The sequence below is a fragment of the Felis catus genome, chromosome C1 (genome assembly GCF_018350175.1).
Source record: "Felis catus isolate Fca126 chromosome C1, F.catus_Fca126_mat1.0, whole genome shotgun sequence".
Taxonomy (NCBI): Eukaryota; Metazoa; Chordata; class Mammalia; order Carnivora; family Felidae; genus Felis; species Felis catus.
This window is the reverse complement of record NC_058375.1, coordinates 71,863,610-71,883,333: the sequence shown is the minus strand read 5'-3', so window position 1 is coordinate 71,883,333 and position 19,724 is coordinate 71,863,610. Positions and strand designations below refer to the sequence as shown.

Here is a 19,724-nt window from a genome sequence, read left to right as displayed (position 1 = left end):
GTGTTTCTAGTGCTATTAAAAATCACTCTCTCTCCTTATTTTTATCTTTCAAAATGTCATATTAGTCCAACAATCTGTAAGAATATTTCTAGATCTGGGGCACGTGGAGGGTTTAGTTGGTTGGGCATCTGGCTCTTGATTACGGTTCAGGTAATGATCTCATGGTCATGGGGTCCAGCCCCACATTGGGCTCTGTGCTAGGCATGGAGCCTGCTTGGGATTTTCTCTCTCCTTCTCCCTCTGCTTCTCCCCAACATGCATGTGTGTGCACATACACTCTCTCTCTCTCTGTCTCACTTTCTCTCTCTCCCTCTTTCTCTCTCTCTCTCTCTCTCTCTCTCTGGGAAAGAAAAAGAATATTTCTAAACTTACTTTTCATTTATGATCACTGGATGCTGCAGTTGAGGCCCACTATTACTCAAACACTATTTGTCTGCAGATGTTAAAAAAGGAAACTTTGGAAATATGTTACAACAGCCATTCCCTTTTAATCTCTTTCTGAAGTGGAATTAAGTTCAAAGCTGTGACCACAAATCCAGAGGTGACTCATCATACAGAGTTCAACCAAAAAAAAAATAAAAAAATAAAAACAAAAAAATGGCAATTGGAAGCTAAATGAAAGGTGTTGAATCTATTACATCTCATGCACATTTTCTAGTCACTCATTTGTTTTTCCATCCACACTCCGGCAAGTGATAAGAGCTCAAGATAGCTCACATGTAGTTGTAATATCAGTAGCAGTAATAATACCTTTTCGGTGTGAAAATCATGTTAATTTAATTTGAGAAGTCTAAGTTACTGGGTTTTAAACTTTAGTATGCCCAAGGATCACCCAAAATGCACATTTGAATGCATGTCACATTCCTGAGGTTCACCAGGAGAAATTCTGATTCAGCAAGACTAGGAGGATGGAGCCCAGGAACCACTGCATGGTTTGGATGCAGGTAATCCACAGATCACACTGTGAGAAATACTGGCTCTGTCTGGAATCCACAGAGTGAACAAAAAATGCCACCTGCTATCATTCAGAATAATATCACATTGAGTAGAAATAACTGGCACTTGAGAGAAATAGCTCTCGTGGGAAAGAAAACAATGCAGAATTCCACTAGATGATTGAAATACAAATGCTTATGAACAACTAACTTTTCTCTAAAATGATGTATCTTTTTGGGGGGGGGATGCTTACAGAGTAAAAGATACATATCATGTGTTATATCTGGTGCCTTTCTCTCTGTTGATAACACTTGCCTATTAAAAACAATGTATCGGAAGCAAGTTCTAATTCTCATTAGGCATAAAGGCCATCAGACTTGAATAGAAAAGTGTACATTTCTTCTGAGCTCTACCATCCTCTGGCTTGAAAATAAACATGATACTAAATTCTTCAAGTAGGAATAGTGGAAGGAGGAAGGAAACCCAGATCTCTGTTTGGGTAAGAAGTTTGGTCCCATCCTTCAGCTTGTTAGGGAGAATTTGAGAAGGGCTTCTGGAGAGCAACTAAAGCTGACTAAAGTCAGAGATTCAGTAACCAGTGTTGATTGCACAGGATATGGCACAAGTGTTGATGGGCAACTCTTCATTGCTCTTCACTAAAGGTTGAGCTCTGAGTAAGTGTGTCTTATAGGAAATTGCCTCTGGAGACTTTAGGAGTATTTTAATAGTTACTGAAATGTTGAAATGCATTGCTAAAAGATTATTCATTCATTCAACATTTAACAAATGTGTATTAAGCATCTACCATCCGCCAAGCACTGCTGCAAAACACTGCACAAACGGCCAGTGGTGTAACTGTGCCTCTCTGGAAGCTTTTCAGTAATCGTCTGTCCTTCTGGGATGACTTGGATACTCTGACTTAATCGCATTCAAGTAGTATGTCAATCACCCAAGGGATCAAAATATATATAATGGAAAGGTAAAACTATGTATATTACTTTCTGAATCAATCAATGACTCTCAGCTAGTGGCCTTTTCCAGCTTCTTATCCCACCCTTCCTTTTAAATGAGCACATTGCCACTTGGAATAGTCATTTCTCAGCTTCCTTTGTACTAGTTATAACAATGAAACTAAGTATTACCAATGAGATAAAAGTAGAAGTGCTGGCTGTGAAATCCAGGATCTGGACTGAAAGGGAAGAGTTGTACCCTTTTCCCTTTCCTGAATTTTACTGCTTGAAAAGGGGATGTGATGGTTGGAGCATCCAGCAGCTATTTTATACCACGAGGACAAGGGCTAGATCCTAGGTATGGCAGAGCAAAAAGCTAGAAGGACCCTGGACTCCTGATGACACTATAACCTCAAAACTCCCATATCAGAGAGAAATAAACTCTTTAAAGTCTCTTTGGAGAGCAGGTAGTTTCTATTATAGCCAAATTTAGTCCTAATTGATGAAGGCTGTTCGTGTTCATTAGGCATTAGGAGAAAAATTCAAGCTGTCAAAACAACGGAGATTTATTGGTCCCCGTAGTCTAAAGTAATGCAGACTTGACAGTAGGTTTGATTGATCTGCTCAATGATGCCATCAAAGAACCAGATTCTTTTGTCTTTCTTCTTCACCTTACACAGATGCACTTCACCATAAAGCTGGCTCCCATTCAGGGCAGCACAGTGACTGCCAGCAGCTTTCTGACTACATGCTTGCTCACCTGTATTCAGGAAGAGAGACATTAATCTTCTTAGAAAAGTAAGGACGCTTCCTTCGGATCTTGTCCATTCTTATTAGTCTGAATTGGGCATCTGCCCATCCCTGAACCACTAACTATAACCAAGGGGTGAATTACACTGGAGCTACAATTCCCTGATTGCACGGAGGCCTGCTGAGACACTGCAGCAAACTCACAGGGGGGGGCCCCATGGCCTATTTTAAATTTTCAAAAATAGCACAGATGTACCTGTCAGACATCACACACAATTCTACTGTTAGATTGCTTGGACCTAACTACTTAATAAACAAAAAGTGTTAGGGTATTCTTTGGACAGGAGTATTGTGTTTATTTTGGTTGTGATTAGGTTTTGTTGGCCTTGAGGCACCATGAAAATATTACTGAGACACGACGCGTTCTGAACCAAGAAAGGAGTCCCTGGCCTAGAGTCAAGGGTAGAAATAATTTCCCCTTATTATGTGGGCTACACTGGGCTGTGTGGATATGCAAATGAAAAGTGGGGTAGTTAGGAAGATAGCAAAGAACAGATGTGGGGGAAGCAAATCCTGAATTGCTCTGAAGGAGGGAATTGTCTTTATTTAGAAACATACAACTCCTTTGGGGTGAAAGGTGGGATCCTTGAAGGCTTGGGGTCGCCAGACAATACAGCAAGAGAGAAAGCAAAAACAAATGTCCTTTGTTAGAAGCACTAGGAACGTGGAGACAGGGAGAGAGAATTAAAAAGGGAGTGAGGAGTGACCTGAGGCACAAGGCAAGGTTGGCAAGTCTTTGAAGAACACCAGAGTTCTCTATTCTAAGTGTTCTTATTACTGCAGTACTCCAACCTGCCAGACTTGAGAAAAATCTATTACCCTATGTGAATAAGATTTTTTGAGGCAATCAAAGGAAGCCTGAGGTCCCTGTTTATGTTGCCATGGTTTAAAAGAAGGGTAGCACCTATAAAATAACTGTACCTCTGAATGGATCTAATTCACTGGAAGCTAGGACAAGAGATAACATGAGAATATAAGCTGCCTCCTTTCCCCTCTCACTCTTTATTTACCCCCAAGATAGGTAGAGATTATGGAGAGGGCACAGAATACTGGTTCTCGATCCTGTCTACATAGTAGAGATACCTGGGAGAAGTGTTTAAATAGAAATACTGTTGTTTTGTCTCCCTCCAGACCAACTAAATAAAAAATCTCTATGGTTGGGGTCCAGAAATCTGTACTCTTTAAAAAGCTCCCTGGATGATTTTAGTGTGTAACCAGGGTTGAGAACCACTGGTTCTCTATAATGTTACACAAATCAAGGAATAAGGTGCAAGACACTCTTATCTAGATCTTGTAGAGAAAAGAGACCCCCTTAAAGTGGACATGGAGGAGGAGACAGGGGAGGAGTTGATGTTGTTCCTTCTTGTCCCACTTAAATTCTCTCCACCAAACTAAGACCAGTAGAAAAGCCTGGACTGAGGCAGGAGAGCTAAGATCTAGTCCTCACTTTGCAGTTCACTAATTTTGTGTGCTTTTAGGTAAGTCAGTTTTTCATCTCTCTGAATTTCTGTAAGGGGCACCTGGGTGGCTCAGTCAGTTGAGCGTCTGACTCCGGCTCACATCACGATCTCCCGGTTCAGGAGCTCAAGCCACACGTAGGGCTCACTGCTATCAGTGCACAGCCTGCTTCACATCTTCTGCCCCCCAATCTCTGCCCCTCCCCTGCATGCACTCTCTCTCTTTCTCAAAAATAAATAAACATTAAAAAAAGAGAGAACTGGGCTTGATAATTTCCAAATTCGTGCCTAGTTCTCAAACTTATGATTGTCAGTAGTCTATAAAATGACACCACTTCCCCAGCTGCTCAGATTATTTTATCAACATTCACTGTCTGACACTAGTAAAGGCCATATCCAGAAGGAAACAAGGTTTCTCCCCCACCCCATTTCAAAACATAAAACTTGAAACACAGAAAGCCAGGTAACTCCCCACACAAGAGTAGGAAAAATGAGGATGGCTGTTTTCTCCATTAGCCATGGTTTGGTTGTAGTCATTTACAGGGTATTTTGGTTTCTGGGAAAAGATATATGGGGACAACAGCTGTTTTCTTAAACACTAATCTCTTTCTTTTCAGGGCTCTTGTTAATTCAGAGGAAGAATTGAAGAGTAAATAGTATACTTATTTGGAAATTTGATTTCTTTCTTTTTCTGGTTAATTTTCCTCCTCTTTCCCATAACCATCTGCTCTTTTCCTAAAATATAAATAAATTTGATGACTTTATTCTAAAAACAGTGGTTTTCAACCAGAGGCAACTTTGACCCAGGGGACATTTAGTAATATCTGGAGATATTTTTGTCACAGCATGGTGGGTGGGAGAGTGGATGCTGTGGGCGTGTAGTATAGTACGTAGAGGACAGGAATGCTACTAACCGTCCTACAGTGCACAGGAAGCCCCCATAAACAAAGAATATCCAGAGTGCTGAGGTTGAGAAACCCAGTCCTAAAATATGAATGAGATTTGTCCACCCTATTTCACAGAAATTGTGATTTCTGAGCACATGATAGTTAAGGTGCTTATGCCTGATGAAGGACAGCAGTGACTCCTGAACATCAAGTAGCCTGTGCTAGCAAGAGTGTTTTTCAGGAGCCAGGAATTAAGTAGCTGTATACAGTACCAACGTTTATTAGATTTTTGTGTAACATACTATTTTCAGGTATTGGAACCACTTCGTACACATGGGCAAAAACGTAATAAATATGAGATGATTATAGAAACTGAGTAACAAGGCCACATGTAATTGCCTTCGTGGGTACAGAGCCTCTAGAGATTTTCTTTTTGTTATGTTTGTCTACTTATTTTGAGAGAGAAAGAGAGTGCATGTGTGGACTTGCATGAGTATGGCAGGCACACAGAGAGAGGGAGAGAGGGAATCCCAGGCAGGCTCCATACTGTCAGCGCAGAGCCTGATGTGGGGCTTGAACTCAACTAACCATGAGATCATGACCTGAGCCGAAATCAAGAATTGGATGCCTGAGCTACCCAGGCGCCCATCTCTAGAGATTTTCATTACCAGCCTTTGAAGGAAATGGAGTTGGAGCTTCTGGACCTGTGATGTTCAGACTCCTTTACTGACAAATTCAATGGAGAGTAAGCAGATTTTGTTTCAAGTATGTATGTTTAAAAAAAAAAAACAACAACAACAACTGAAGGAGACGCCACGGTGGGTGGCTCAGTTGGTTAAGGAGCCAAGTTTGGCTCAGGTCATGATCTCACAATTCATGAGTTCGAGCCCCGCGTCAGGCTGTGTGCTGATAGCTTGGAGCCTGCTTCTGATCCTGTGTCTCCCTCCTTCTCTCCCCCTTCCCCGCTCGTGCTCTTTTTCTATCAACAATAAATAAACATTAAATTTTTTTAATTAATTAAAAAGATCTGATGAACCCATGTCGCTACCATATAGGAAAAAGGAGACAAGTAAGATGTGGCAGAGAGGGGAGAAAGAAGACTTCAGTCTTTTTTATTAGCTTTATTGAAATATAATTTCCATACAATAACACTTAATTTTCATACACTTCACACTGTAAATGTACAATTCAATGAGTTTTGACAAAAGTATATGGTTGTTTTAAGTTCACTAGAATCTTAACTTTTCATAGTTGATTCTTTTACAAAAAGCTTGTGTTTTATGATTTTCTTCATAATTAGTTTTTTTGTTTATAATTTAAAAATATGTTTCTAGAAGAACTGTCTGAAATTATATGCTCCTACCTCACCTCATTTTGTAAAAGTGGCTTACAAAGATGCATGAAGGATAGCATAATAACCAGAAATAAAACAGAAGATTTAAAGGGAAAACAATGATTTAAATCGGTGCCAAGTTTAAGAATGCAGACCATGGATTCTCATTTCATTCTTGACATATAGGACAATCAGACTTTAGGCTTCCAGTTAGTATGAAAAGGGGAAAGCCTTTCCACGTTTTCTTGGCATGTTTGAGAGCATCAGTGAATTTAGGCTCCTCTTTAGCAAACCCAGTTGCCACCCTTCCAAGAGTTCTTGAGTTTCATAAGCCCACTGAAGGTTAATCCCCGATTGTTGTTTGCCATGAGGAAGCAAAAGTTATATGAGCCAAATTTTAAAGCTAAAGTTATCTGTGTCATTAACAAAGAGGCTGTAGGGCTACTTAAAGTAACTTTAATGAAAGCCAACTCATACTAACATCCAGGAACCAAGTCTTCTAAAACTGTGAAGTCTCCTGTGTAGGGCAGTGGTTCGCTGGAACCACCTCCTCCCAGCTTATGAGAGCCAATTGTTAAATTTTCAGAATTTTGCCAGCTGGTTGTTAAACACAGCCATTATTAAAAATTAAGTTATGTAGGGGTGACTGAGTGGCTTAGTCGGTTGAGCATCCTACTCTTGATTTTTGGCTCAGGTCATGATCTCACAGTTTGTGGGTTCAGCCCCTTGTTGGGCTCTGTGCTGACAGTGAGGAGCCTGCTTAGGATTCCCTGTCTCCCTCTCTGTCTCTGCCCGCCCCCCGTCCTGCTTTCACTCACTCTCTCTCTCAAAATAAATAAACTTAAAACATTAAATTATGTGAACTTAAGACTAAATAAATTATACTAAAAACAATACTAAAAACTTATCACTTCCTAATTCCTGTACTACACTTTACCATTCATTAGCTGTGCTCTTAAAGGTTATTTACATCTGTTGTGTACATGCATGATGGTAATATTCGATAATGACATGCCATTGCATATCTCTTCCCAACTCTGTATTCAATAATGTTATGTTGGTAACTGGGAATTGGCAACAGTGGGAATGTGTGCATCACAAAAATCAACTTAATTTAGCTTTTTATTGATTGTCCAGACATAAGAAACTGATGGAAGAAATTTTAATCCCACAGATTAAACTTAAAAGTGTGTCACTTGTTGGGGCGTCTGGGTGGCGCAGTCGGTTAAGCGTCTGACTTCAGCCAGGTCACGATCTCGCGGTCCATGAGTTTGAGCCCCGCATCAGGCTCTGGGCTGATGGCTTGGAGCTTGGAGCCTGCTTCCGATTCTGTGTCTCCCTCTCTCTCTGCCCCTCCCCCGTTCATGCTCTGTCTCTCTCTGTACCAAAAATAAATAAACGTTGAAAAAAAAAAAGTAAAAAAAAAAAAAAGTGTGTCACTTGTATAGCCATTACAGTGAGGGAGTATTCTTCCAGTATTCAAAAGCTTTTATGTAATTCAGCAAAGAAGTCACCCATATCATCAGCAAACAAACGAAGTTCCAATGTATGTTTTCATTGTTTCACTTGTCTCATTAGGATAAACAAAAATATCAACCAATAGCCATGTTGGAACTACACTGGTTTGTCAATTGCAACAATAGGTTGGCGTCAGATGCACGAGCTCTGCAAAAAATCAACAGAAGCATTCTGTTGTGAGAATCAATTGGCAATACAAAATTTACAGTAAGGAATATTAACTGTTTTATTATTATTTATAAATTGTGTGCTACCTATCCTTTATACCAGTAAAATTTATAATAAACTTATGTGGGTATATTATGCATATATTTTCCCCTACATTTACCAACACACTACTTCCTGGAGCTAAAAATCTCAGAGTACCGAACATACATTAAAGATTTTTTTTTTTTTTAACCACCTAGTCTAAGAGTATACATTCAGGTAGAGTGATATAACTGGAGGTCCCAATGATGAATTTCTTCATCTTCTTCCAGAAAGGGGGGGGGGAGCTCTTTCATGAGGACAGATTCTTCTCTAACCCCTAGGCAACCCTTTCACAAATGGGTTTGTGCCCAGCAGACTGGGCAGAGGATTTTGAATGACTCAAAGCAAAGCAATCACAGTTATTGCAAAAGAAAATTTAAATGTATGCCCTGCTGATGAGATAACTAAGGAATATTTACTCACACAGAAAATAAGCATTAATCCACCAGTGCTAGGGTCAGAGTGAACAGGGCTGATTCTGGATGTCATTGCAAAGTGTGTGTGTTTGGCCATTTCTTATCTCTCACTTTAGAGCCTGCCCATCTGCTGCTCTAGAAGCAATAATGCCTCTTTACCCACTGTTTGTTTTTTTTTTTTTCTATCCCCAAAGGCTCTACTCATCTTTCATCTACTTAAAGAACATAACAGCCAGCTTTAAAGAAACCAATCTATGGAGTTCAGTAGCGAACTCAGATGGCTTCAGGAGCCAGACCTTCTCCATCTAAAGTGCATTTAAATGCAAACTGTAAAAAATATATGCATGTTAAATAAGTTGTATCTACAGGAAAAATTAGCCCAAAGGCTGCCAGCTTGTGAGCTCAGAGTCTAGTCTTTTTTTTTTTTTTAATTTTTATTTATTTTGGGGCACCTGGGTGGCTCAGTCGGTTAAGCATCTGACTTCGGCTCAGGTCATGATCTCACGGTTTGTGGGTTTGAGCTCTGCATCAGGCTCTGTGCTAACAGCTCAGAGCCTGGAACCTGCTTCTGATTCTGTGTCTCCCTCTCTCTCTCTGCCTCTCTCTCTCTCCCTCAAAAAAACTAAACATTAAAAAAAAATGTTTTAAATAAAAAATACATATTTATTTTGAGAGAGAGGGAGTGTGCATGTGCATGCACCAGCAGGGGAGGGGCAGAGAAAGAAGGAAAGAGAGAGACTCCCAAGTCGGCTTCACGCTGAGTACCTGACTCGGGGCTCGATCTCCTGACCGTGAGGTCATGACCTGAGCCAAAATCAAGAGTCGGACACTTAACCAATTGAGCTACCCAGGTGCCCCTCCGAGTCTAGTCTTTCAAGGGATGTTGGAGAGGTGGTAGTTTGACAGGAAAAAGGTGGGAACTTGGAGGTTGAGGTACCTAGACTTGAATCCTGGATTTACTGTCTTAACATGTGACCTTGGACAAATTATTAAATTTCTAAGAACTTTGGTTTCCTCATGCATAAAAGTGAATTGTTGTGAGAAATAAATGAAGAATAGATGAACCACCAATAAATAGAAGATAGCTCAATAAATGCTGCAGTTGTTTCCTGCTATCCAGTGACACAGGGAACCTGAAAGATCACCAAGCCTCCAGTACCCAAGGGAGTTAATTTTCAAAGGTGAGATTAGGGTGCAGGTATCTGGGGAAGCATAGTCAGGGCATGACTTCAGTAGCCAAAGAGGCAACAAGATGTATCTTGGATACAACATACAAGGACTAGACTGTGGGAGATCTGCTTCTGTGACAGAGCTAGTCTTAGAGAATGCATGGGCAGGGGTAAGAAAGGAGATAGGATCCCAGATTTTGCCTTTTGGAAGGGGTGCTTTGGTCTGAATTTCTTTCCCCTGCACCCCTGAGATTAGAAAGTGAGGACTATAACTCACCCAGAGGCTCTCCCTTGTTCCTCCTGCGTATACGCTTCTCCCCAGCCCTTCACAGAGCTCAGAGCGGTCCTCCCAGTGTGGGAGTTTTTCCCAGCCTTCCACAGAAACCATTGTTTTTGAGGATCCCTTCGAGAAATGGTTCATACAGTTTATGGTTGTAGTTTGAATAACAGAAGTCTTTCATCCCCATATTCAAGTGGGCCTTATGATCTGAACAAAAGGAGCAGCTCCAAATAGGAGAGAGAGTTGTGGAGAAAATGGCAGCTAGCTTCGAAAGGAATATTTGGCATTGAAAGTTGGCCCAGCTTTAACTAAAAAGAACCATGTCACTTCAGTTTTAGGATATGTACAGCCCATCAATTCAGAGAGGATGTTTATTTTTTTTTTTAATTTTTTTTTCAACGTTTATTTTATTTTTGGGACAGAGAGAGACAGAGCATGAACGGGGGAGGGGCAGAGAGAGAGGGAGACACAGAATCGGAAGCAGGCTCCAGGCTCTGAGCCATCAGCCCAGAGCCTGACGCGGGGCTTGAACTCACGGACCGCGAGATCGTGACCTGGCTGAAGTCGGACGCTTAACCGACTGCGCCACCCAGGCGCCCCAGAGAGGATGTTTAAAAGACAACCTCTCTCAGGTTCTGTTCATTTTGAGTTGATCCACTGTAAGACTATAAAAAAAAAAAAATGAAAACATAATAGTTCTAGAATGTTATCCGTAGTTATATTGACCCAGCCTTAAAAGGACTGCCTGGGCTTAATGCCTGGTATATTGTCAGCTCTCAATAAAACCTTGATGGATGTATAAACAAATGAGGGATTTTAGGTATCCAGTAGCAACAAGTAGTGGGCTTGAACATCATATATCATACATCTCAATAGAATCTATAATCTGTCCCTTTTAATATTGACTGTTTTGATACATTGAGATGGGTACATATGTATATTTCATAAAAGATCAATTGTGAGTGAGCCAACCGTGCTCTGAATATTTCCTAAACATCTCTAAATACCTTCTATACACCTTTGCTTCAGTATTTGACCAATAAGTCCTAAACCGTTCTGTGAAACAACATAGCCCAAGAATTTTTTTAAGTAATTGATGTAATACAAAGAAACCATGAGTAACAAGTGGGAGAATGTAGCTGTCTTCCAGTCCTTTGAATGAGAAAATTCCCAGAAACGTTAGGACTGACGGAAATGCCTGGTTGTTAATGCAACTAGCCATGCAAATTGTCTTGGGCTGAAAGCCAGACATTTCCCACTCTATTTTGTGACAGCTCTACTCTGGGGAGCAAGACCGATTCCTCCAACCCCACAGCTGTGTAACAGACCACGGTGATGCAGCCAAGATGGTCTTCAGAACCATTTCCACTCTGCCGCGTGCCTTCTTCAGTAAGGGGGTGTCTGTAATAGAAGTGAAGTTGACTTTCTTTTTACTGCTGGCATCGCCTTCGTGTGCTCGTCCTGCTTTAAATTATAGGTTGTCATCTCCTAAAGGCAGAGTCTGCAACTGAATTATCCTTGAGTGTCTTTCTCTTTGCCACCTCTCACTGCCATCGTGTCTAGCCCAAAGGGGGCCTCCGAAAAGGACTGTTGGATTGAACTAAACACCATTTGTGTCCAATCCCAATAATACTTACTATGTTTTGCACAAAGTGGAATAATTATTTTGGGAAATGGCAAAAGTCAGAAATGGCACGTTAGAGCAGGGACTTGACTTCCCAGATCTTCCAAGCCATGTAGGACTCATAGATATTAGCCAGAGTCTAGGGTCTCTTGGGAATTTAGAGTGTCTATAGAGGGTTTCGGTGCTTTCTCCTTTCCCTTCTGGCTTGGGACACAGTGAGAAGCAGGAAGTACATCCCCTGGGGTTCAAAGAACACTTTACACAGCATTCTGGAGCAGTACACCACCTCCACCCTTTTAGGAAAAATGTTGGCACATAGAACTAAGCAGCCAACAGCCACATTCTCAAGATATTTGAAATGATGCTCATCTTTTAACAAAGGCTTCTGTGCACCCACAAAGAGGAAGCAAGATCTCCTCCCCTCACTGTGACTGCATCTTCCTCCTTGGGAGCCTGAGCTCTCTGAGGCGATGCCCTGCCAGGCAGGCCACATGAGCACATCCTCACAGTGCCAGTTCCAACAACAGAGGAAAGATGTTAGAGACATGGTCTTCTGAATCTTTTTCTGTGTGTTCCCCTCCAAATGGGGAGCTGTGCACCCTGCCTTGTGTGTATATATGTATTTCCTGAACCCAGCTATAAATAAATGGCAAGCTTTCTTATTCAGACAATAGCAACATATATGAGAAAGGAAAACAATCACTCTCACAGGAAAAGAGAAACCTGTTCTTTGTTCCAAAACACAGAAACTCTTTGTGTTTAGAATCAGAACCTTTAGCTTTTTCAAGAAAAAAAAACAATGTATTTTTTGTTTATTACTTACAGTTACCACTTCCTAAATCCTTTTCATTTAGAAAGACTACGCCTGGCATTGCTTTTGTGTTTTCTCCTTTCCACAGTTAAACAGAACCACTCACTGCTCCAAATGGGACCTGTTCTATTATTAAAAGTCATTTCTTTTGGCACATTTTTAACCTGTCTTAAAATGATAACCATGGGACCTTGATAAATTGATTGAAAAACTTCTCCTAAGGTGGCTTTGTTAAGACATTTATTTTAAGAATAACTCTCAGTAGAATTTATTGGTGAGTTACTTTATCTATTCCTAGTATTAAATTATTTCCCCACCAAGGGTGTTATTATTCCTTTCCTGACAGTAATGAAAAAAAAAAAAAATGAAACTATCCTCAAACAATGCTATGTTGGCTACTGGCTCCGATGTCAGTAATTTTGAGAATACTCCCACCAGAAGCTATAAATTATAAATATAAGGTCCGGAAAAGAGAGAAACACCAAAGAGTGAGGAAAAGCAGTGATTACAGTTTCAAATAAATGTCAACAAAGCAAACACATAGGCACCAAGGGGGCAGGATTGTTCACTCAAGGAAGTGAGAGTGGGGGATGGGAGAGAGGGTGGAAAGAGATGGAACCCAAGTAAATAAAGCATACCACGAAAGGAAATCTACAGTCTCCATTACTCAGAAGAAACTGGGCACTTTCTGAAGTAGGCACAACCTTGGAGATTTTAGTTTGTTCCCTCACTGATAAACAAGAAGTCAGCACTGATAACGATCCCTGATAACACTTCCTCTGGAATGTACAACATTCCATGTTTCTACTTCATTGTCACCACCGGACATGCATGAGTCAGACTGCGAGGTGGGAAAATTGGCCGGGCTGCTCTTGGGACCATTGAAGGTATAGTCAGGCCTATCGGTGTGATTTTGCCATGCTTCTTTCTCTTTCAACTCATCTCAGGAGGGATAGGTGATTTCTTTACCTTTGGATAAAGAATGCAGCGAATCATCTGTAGAGCAGATGGAAAACCAACTGGCAATTATCTAGTGCTTATGAATGGTGGGAGCAACTAGCCTAATGTGATAGACTAAAATGGGCTGCCCACAATTCTCCCAGTTGATTAGAAAATCGGGTCAATGGAAATATTCAGTTTTCTGGATTTTGTTTTCTTTGTGTCTGAGCTTGACCAGGTAACAATGGCTGTACATACCATGTTTTTTAAGGATCTTTGGGAAGTCCTTGAATCACTGAGGTCCCACTTAGTAAACCTCTGGCCCAGGGAACTGTCTCCCGGTGGTCTGGAAGAAATCCTAAACTTCTCAGATAAACTGTATCTAATCCACATGAAGGATGACAGTTCTAACTGTAAATGAGCAGACTAACCATCTTGGCCCACCTTCAACAACACACAACAGAGATTCAGACGTGATGCAGTCCTATTCCCTGCACCCAGAAAGAAACATGCTGGCCAGACTGACTAAGAGAAATTGATGAGAAGTTTTATAAATCCTAGTTTTTGTCTTGCATTTAGAGATAGTTCCACTTACATCTTGAAGAAATCAAACTGCTTATTGAGCTTCTGGACTATTTCACTAAATCACAGGTCACAAACTGACAGAGACATGTATGTGTTCAGTTTGATATACGTAAGGTTTTTTCTTTTCTTTCTCTGTTTTAATGCTTTCAGGTCTAGTTTGCCCCAGGTCCACCACTTCCTATTATCTTACATCCAAAATCATTTGGGTTAGGACCACAGGGTATAGTGTCCTATTGTACAACATAAGGAAAAAGACAAACATTGGCCTCACTGGTTTAGCCCGGTTCACATTAACAAATGAATTGTGTTTCTTTTTCTGGATGTAGATCGTACCTCATTTTTATACATGCAGTTGTTCACATACATAATTGTGAACATCTCAGTATAGTCTTGAAGTTTGCTATATCCTTTGAAAGGGGTGAAGAAATGAATCAATTAGCTGCAAGCATATTTTGATCTCCTTCTAGATGCCAAATGACTTGCAAGAAACAAAGAGGGAAAGGTGCACATTTATTACACATTGAATATGTACTAGGAACTTGTGCTAAGCACTTTACAGACATAATCTCTTTTGCTTTGTCTTTTAAAATAACCTTCAGAATTACTCTATAGGAAATAGGTATGACATTGTCATCCCATTTTACAGATGAGGAAAATGAGCCTTGGAGAGCTTAAGTGACTTGCTCAAGGTCACACAGTTAGTGTATAGCAGAGCATAGATTCAGACCTACCTCTTTCTGATTGCAGACTAGAAACTTGACCCCTACTTGGCTGGTCATGCTGCCATAAAATACTATTAGCTTATTAAGGGCTTATTACTATGTCTCATTATATACGTTATCTTCATGTACTTTCACAATAAGTGTATCAAAGGCTTTTATTATCCCAGTTTTATAGTGAGGAAACCAAGAAGTCAAAAAACAAACAAAAAGCTTAAATTTACATTTAAAGCCTAGAGCTGAGACTCAATCCCAGGGGTCACTCCAGAGTTAATGGTTTAATGTGCCCCCTCCCATACAGTGAAAGCTACTATTAATGTGTTTTGAAAGCAGCCAAAAAGAAAGTCTGCATAAGATGTGTTTACATAGAAATTCATAATAGAAGAGAGCTACTTGGATATGCATTGTTTTTCTCTTAAATAAGCCTCTCCATTTTATTTCTGGACATACCCACTTTATAAAGAGGGCTAAGTTGAATATGTTTTTAATTTGCTTAGAGTAGTTACACTTTAGGAGTGTCTTTAACTTCTCATTTTTATACACTTTTTCTTCATTTTTATTTTTTAATTTTTATTTCATTTTTGAGAGAGAGAGAGCATGAGCTGGAGAGGGGCAGAGAGAAAAGGAGACAGAGAATCCAAAGCAGGCTCCATGCTGTCAGCACAGAGCCCAGCATGGGGCTCAAACCCACAAGCCGCAAGATCACAACCTTAGCTGAGGTCTGACACTCAACTGACTGAGCCACCCAGGTACCCCAGGAGTGTCTTTAACCTCTTAAATGTCCACATATCCAAGTAGATCTAAGATTTCTCAATCAGGACTCTAAAGAAGAACCAACCCATCGGATGACACCCTCTCTGGATCCATCCCTTTAGGGAACAATTTAAATTAAAAAGTGCAAGAGAAATGTCCAGTCAAGTCCTATAACTATACCAAACTGTACCATGTCAGAATAGGATTACATATGAAAGAAGAGTTAGTGATACCACAGGACAATAAATAATAAGTACCAAATGAGTACAGAAAAGGAGATGTTATAGTAGTTTATAGGAAAGCGAGATGTGCTGCAGCTCTGGAGGTCAAGAAAGAGAGCAAAATAAGATGATTAAGAAAGGTTTTGAGTTGCACAGATTTGGGTTTAAATCTACCTGTATGACTTCGAGCAAGTTATTTGACTTCTCTATCAGTCCTGTTTGTTCATCTATAAAATGGGAATTTTGAGACTAGATAATAAATTTTCAATGTTTTCCATGGTGCCCTGCTTGTTCTTATTGTAGTATAATTGTTTGCCAGTCTCCTCCATTAGCCTGTAACCTCTGCAAACACTGGATCTGTGTCTTACTCATCTTTGTCTCTCAGCCTTTGATATAGTGCTTAAGCTCATCCCCATTGCTGATGTTTCCTTCTGTGCCAAGGATATTCCATTATCAGATTCCTCTTGCTCTTTCCCGGCTCTTGACATATTCCACACTAGGAGAAGTGAGCAGTTGACCTGATTGGTGGGTCAGTAGGAGCTTGCCATATGCCACCCTTCACGTGGTCTTTGGAATGAATTTTCTGCAGGGAACGTGCTGTCTCTTGCACTCTTCCATACTGTGAATCTTGCTGTCCATTGCTGCCACGAGTGAGTGGTCAAGGCTTCCGAATTCTGAGGCCTAGTAATATGAAGCACATTTCCATACAAATAGTAAGGGATAAAGGGAGACCTGGCTGGAAAGGTAGATCAAGCCAGATTGTGGAAAAGATATTGGTATACTGTTATGGCATGACATTTCAGCAAATTCCTTATAATGTATGGCTATTGATAAAGAATGGAAAGAGTCTGCATAGCGAAGCCCAAAATATATTTAAGTTGTTGTGGGGTTGTTTTTTGTTTTCGTTTTGTTTGTTTGGTGTTTGGATATTTTTGTAGTGAGGTTGTGGTTGTTTTTTGGTTTTTTGTTTTCATTTTTTTTTTGAAAAGACGAGAATGAGATCAATTTTTAAATTTTGTGCAAAGTTCATTTTTGTGATTTTTTAAACTATTTTTATAGTAAGGCATTAATAATCCCATCATTTGATGAATAGACCTGTTATATCAGGTTTTTTGTTTGTTTTTTTTTAACCAGGTGTGGTCTAGGGACCATCTGCCTCAGAATTACCTGGAGAGGTTTAGAATGCAAATTTTCTGTGCCTCACTTCAAATCTGACAGACCAGAATCCCTGGGGATGAGACCTAGTGAGACCTAGGAATAGGAGTTTAACATTCTCAAGTGATTTTTACGTTTATTGTATTAAGGACATCACCTGTAACAGACAGGTTAATTCAATTTAAATGTATCTACCAGAGGAAATTGGGGGGGGGGGGGGACGGTTATTACTAAATCAGATTATTGACCAGAATGATTACCACTAGAGACCCTTTTTCCTATAGAGCAGGGCAGCCCTTCTTACTCAGCCAAGAATATCATCAAAACCCCCACTGGGCCTTTGTATATGTGTCCATTTCATGTCTTAGTGATAGATCTTATGAACAAAAACAAAAAATTATGGACAGTTTTAAAACCTTTTTAAAATTACACACAAATGCACACTTTCATAAAACAAAGCAAAACAAGAAGAACCCTTCCAGCTCTTCCAAAGAATCATAGCTTCATCGAGTTTTCCTCCTGGGATTCTCAATGACTAGAGGAAATAGGCAGGAACTTGACAAGCACATTCTTAGGCATCCGTTGCAAGCTTATTCCCACACACTGCCTTCCTTCTGTTTGAAAGTGTGGGGAAATGCTCTGCTTAAACCTGCTTTGTTTCTCTTTATAGATCATGCAACAGATGAGTGACCACCGCTATGACAAACTCACTGTGCCTGATGACATGGCCGCGAACTGTATATACCTAAATATCCCCAACAAAGGCCACGTCTTGCTACACCGAACCCCAGAAGAGTATCCAGAAAGTGCAAAGGTAAAAAACCCTCCTTCCTGGCCACTGCAGCTGAATAGGCCTCCATGACAGTCTTCCTGCCTAGGGAATTTTTTCATGATGGAGTGGCAAATAACAGGCACTTCCTTTTCCTCTATACACATCAAATCATTATGAAAGCAGAAAGGATAATATAGGTCACAAGGAAAGTTTGATTTAACTCACGCTTCTCATTCATGTCATTGGTCACTAAAGTGTGCACAGTAGTTGAGGTGATTGTGTCTGGTATTCAGAACTTTTCAAATAAGTACTTAGATCTCCCAAGTCTGTGCTCCAGCTCTGATTACACATACCTCCCCACACTTAAATACCCATTAAGCATAGACACCTACAATTAGATGGTCAAACTCGAATTGTTTTCGGACAAATGTGAGCTGCCCTTCCTCAGAACGTCATTAGCTTCTTATGGCAGAGAAGTATGAATGACCCAGAGGTGGGCGCTAATTGTCAGGGCTACAAAAAGAAGGGCTTTGGGCTGCACACCCCGGGTAGCAAAGGATCAGAAAGAGCAAAAAGAAAATATACTTGCAGTCAGGCACCTACCTGTCCCTCTGAGAGCCTCTGCATTTATGTGCCAACAAGGGAATTGTCCCTAGATATGGAATTCTTTCTGGTCTTAGAAGATGTTCCTTTGTTTTTCAGGGCATTCTGCCAGTCTCATTTGTATACTTTAGCAACTGCAGTTTACTTTAACCACGGAGACACAACAGTGCTCATCCATAGACCCTCCACATGTCCATATCTGTTTTAGGCATTTCAGCATCTTCAGCTCTGCCTGAAGGAATAAGATATTCATACTGAGCATTACACAAGAGCCTTTGATAACCACTCATCTTTTTTTACATCTAACTTAAAATTTTACATCTTTAAACATTTTAGAAAATGTTTTGGCTATCTTTTAAATATGTGACATTGTGTAATTACTAGGCTTATCTTAATTAGTCACCTTCTTGGCAGATTAAAAGAAAATGGTGGGGAGATACATAGATGATTTCTCTGTTTCCATGGCGGAAAGTGTGACGCTGAGGAAACTATAGGACCCCTTACCTCATACTGGGGCTTAACCATCTCTCAGATGAATAGTGGGTCTCATATTTTATTGTGCCTCAGGTTTGTTAAAAAAGCATGTTCCTAGATCTAGAATCTGCACCCTAGAATCCTAGAATCTGCAATACCAACAAGTACCTAGGTCACCGCACTCACTTGGAGAAACACAGCTCTGGATCGTTCCTGCTTCTCCAGCCACAGTGATCATCTGACAACCAGACGATGATTAACCTCTTCTGGATTCAGTCCTGTGTCTATCAACAGTAACGATGATAGCATCCATGTTCACTAAGGCTTCCCCTGCTCCAGGCACTGGGCCAAGTGCCCTGCGTGCATTATCTTATTGATTCCTTACTGCGGCCCTGGGAGGGCGCTCTTGCTACTCTAATTTTACAGAGTAGTAACCCAAGGCTAAGAGGGGACATGGCATTTTGGTTGAAGTTACACTTTAGGTGGTGAGTTGACAGAACTGGGTTTGGAGCCCAGCTCTGGCTCCAGCACTCTTAATTAACCACTGTACTGAATTTTAAGGAGCAAAGTGCTTACTGAAGAAGCATGGTAGATTGCTTTTAGACAGTGTGTTTTCAAGGGATTTTGTTGTTGTTGTTTTTTTTTTAATGTGCTTTGTTTGATCATCAGAGAACAATCTGTGGACTGTTAATTTGAAGTTTTGACACATGCTTTCTATTAGTGTCAAAAGATGCTATAAAATTCACACCTGTAACTTAAAAGCAGTTTGACCTGAAATACTTCATTTAAATTCTGTTTTGTCAGGTTTTTCCAGTGGTGTTGGTAAGGAAAGAAACATTAAAGGAAAGAAACATTAACAGTTAAGAGGGTTTTAAAGTGTGGAGAGGGAGAGTACTATTGAGTCTGAAAACACTGCCACCGGCTTTCACGTATCGCTCAATCTCCCAGTCACAACGGCAGAGTGAAGGCATCTCTAGTAACAACCACATTTTTGACACATCTTTGCCTTTGAGGTTAAAGCATTGAGCTAGTGGTTAACCAGTGCTGCTAGCTCCATCAGTAT

At 40.4% G+C, this 19,724-nt stretch overlaps 1 protein-coding gene across 4 annotated transcripts in view; it reads left to right on the top strand.

Annotated features, from left to right (window-relative positions):
• Positions 1-19,724, top strand: part of DDAH1 (dimethylarginine dimethylaminohydrolase 1) — a 137,653-nt gene that overhangs the window by 114,708 nt on the left and 3,221 nt on the right. For all 4 annotated transcript variants that reach the window (XM_023258868.2, XM_023258869.2, XM_006934878.4 and 1 more), the window contains one exon: positions 17,483-17,626. In XM_023258868.2, the coding sequence (XP_023114636.1) occupies positions 17,483-17,626 (144 nt within the window). The remainder of the gene's footprint in view (positions 1-17,482; positions 17,627-19,724) is intronic.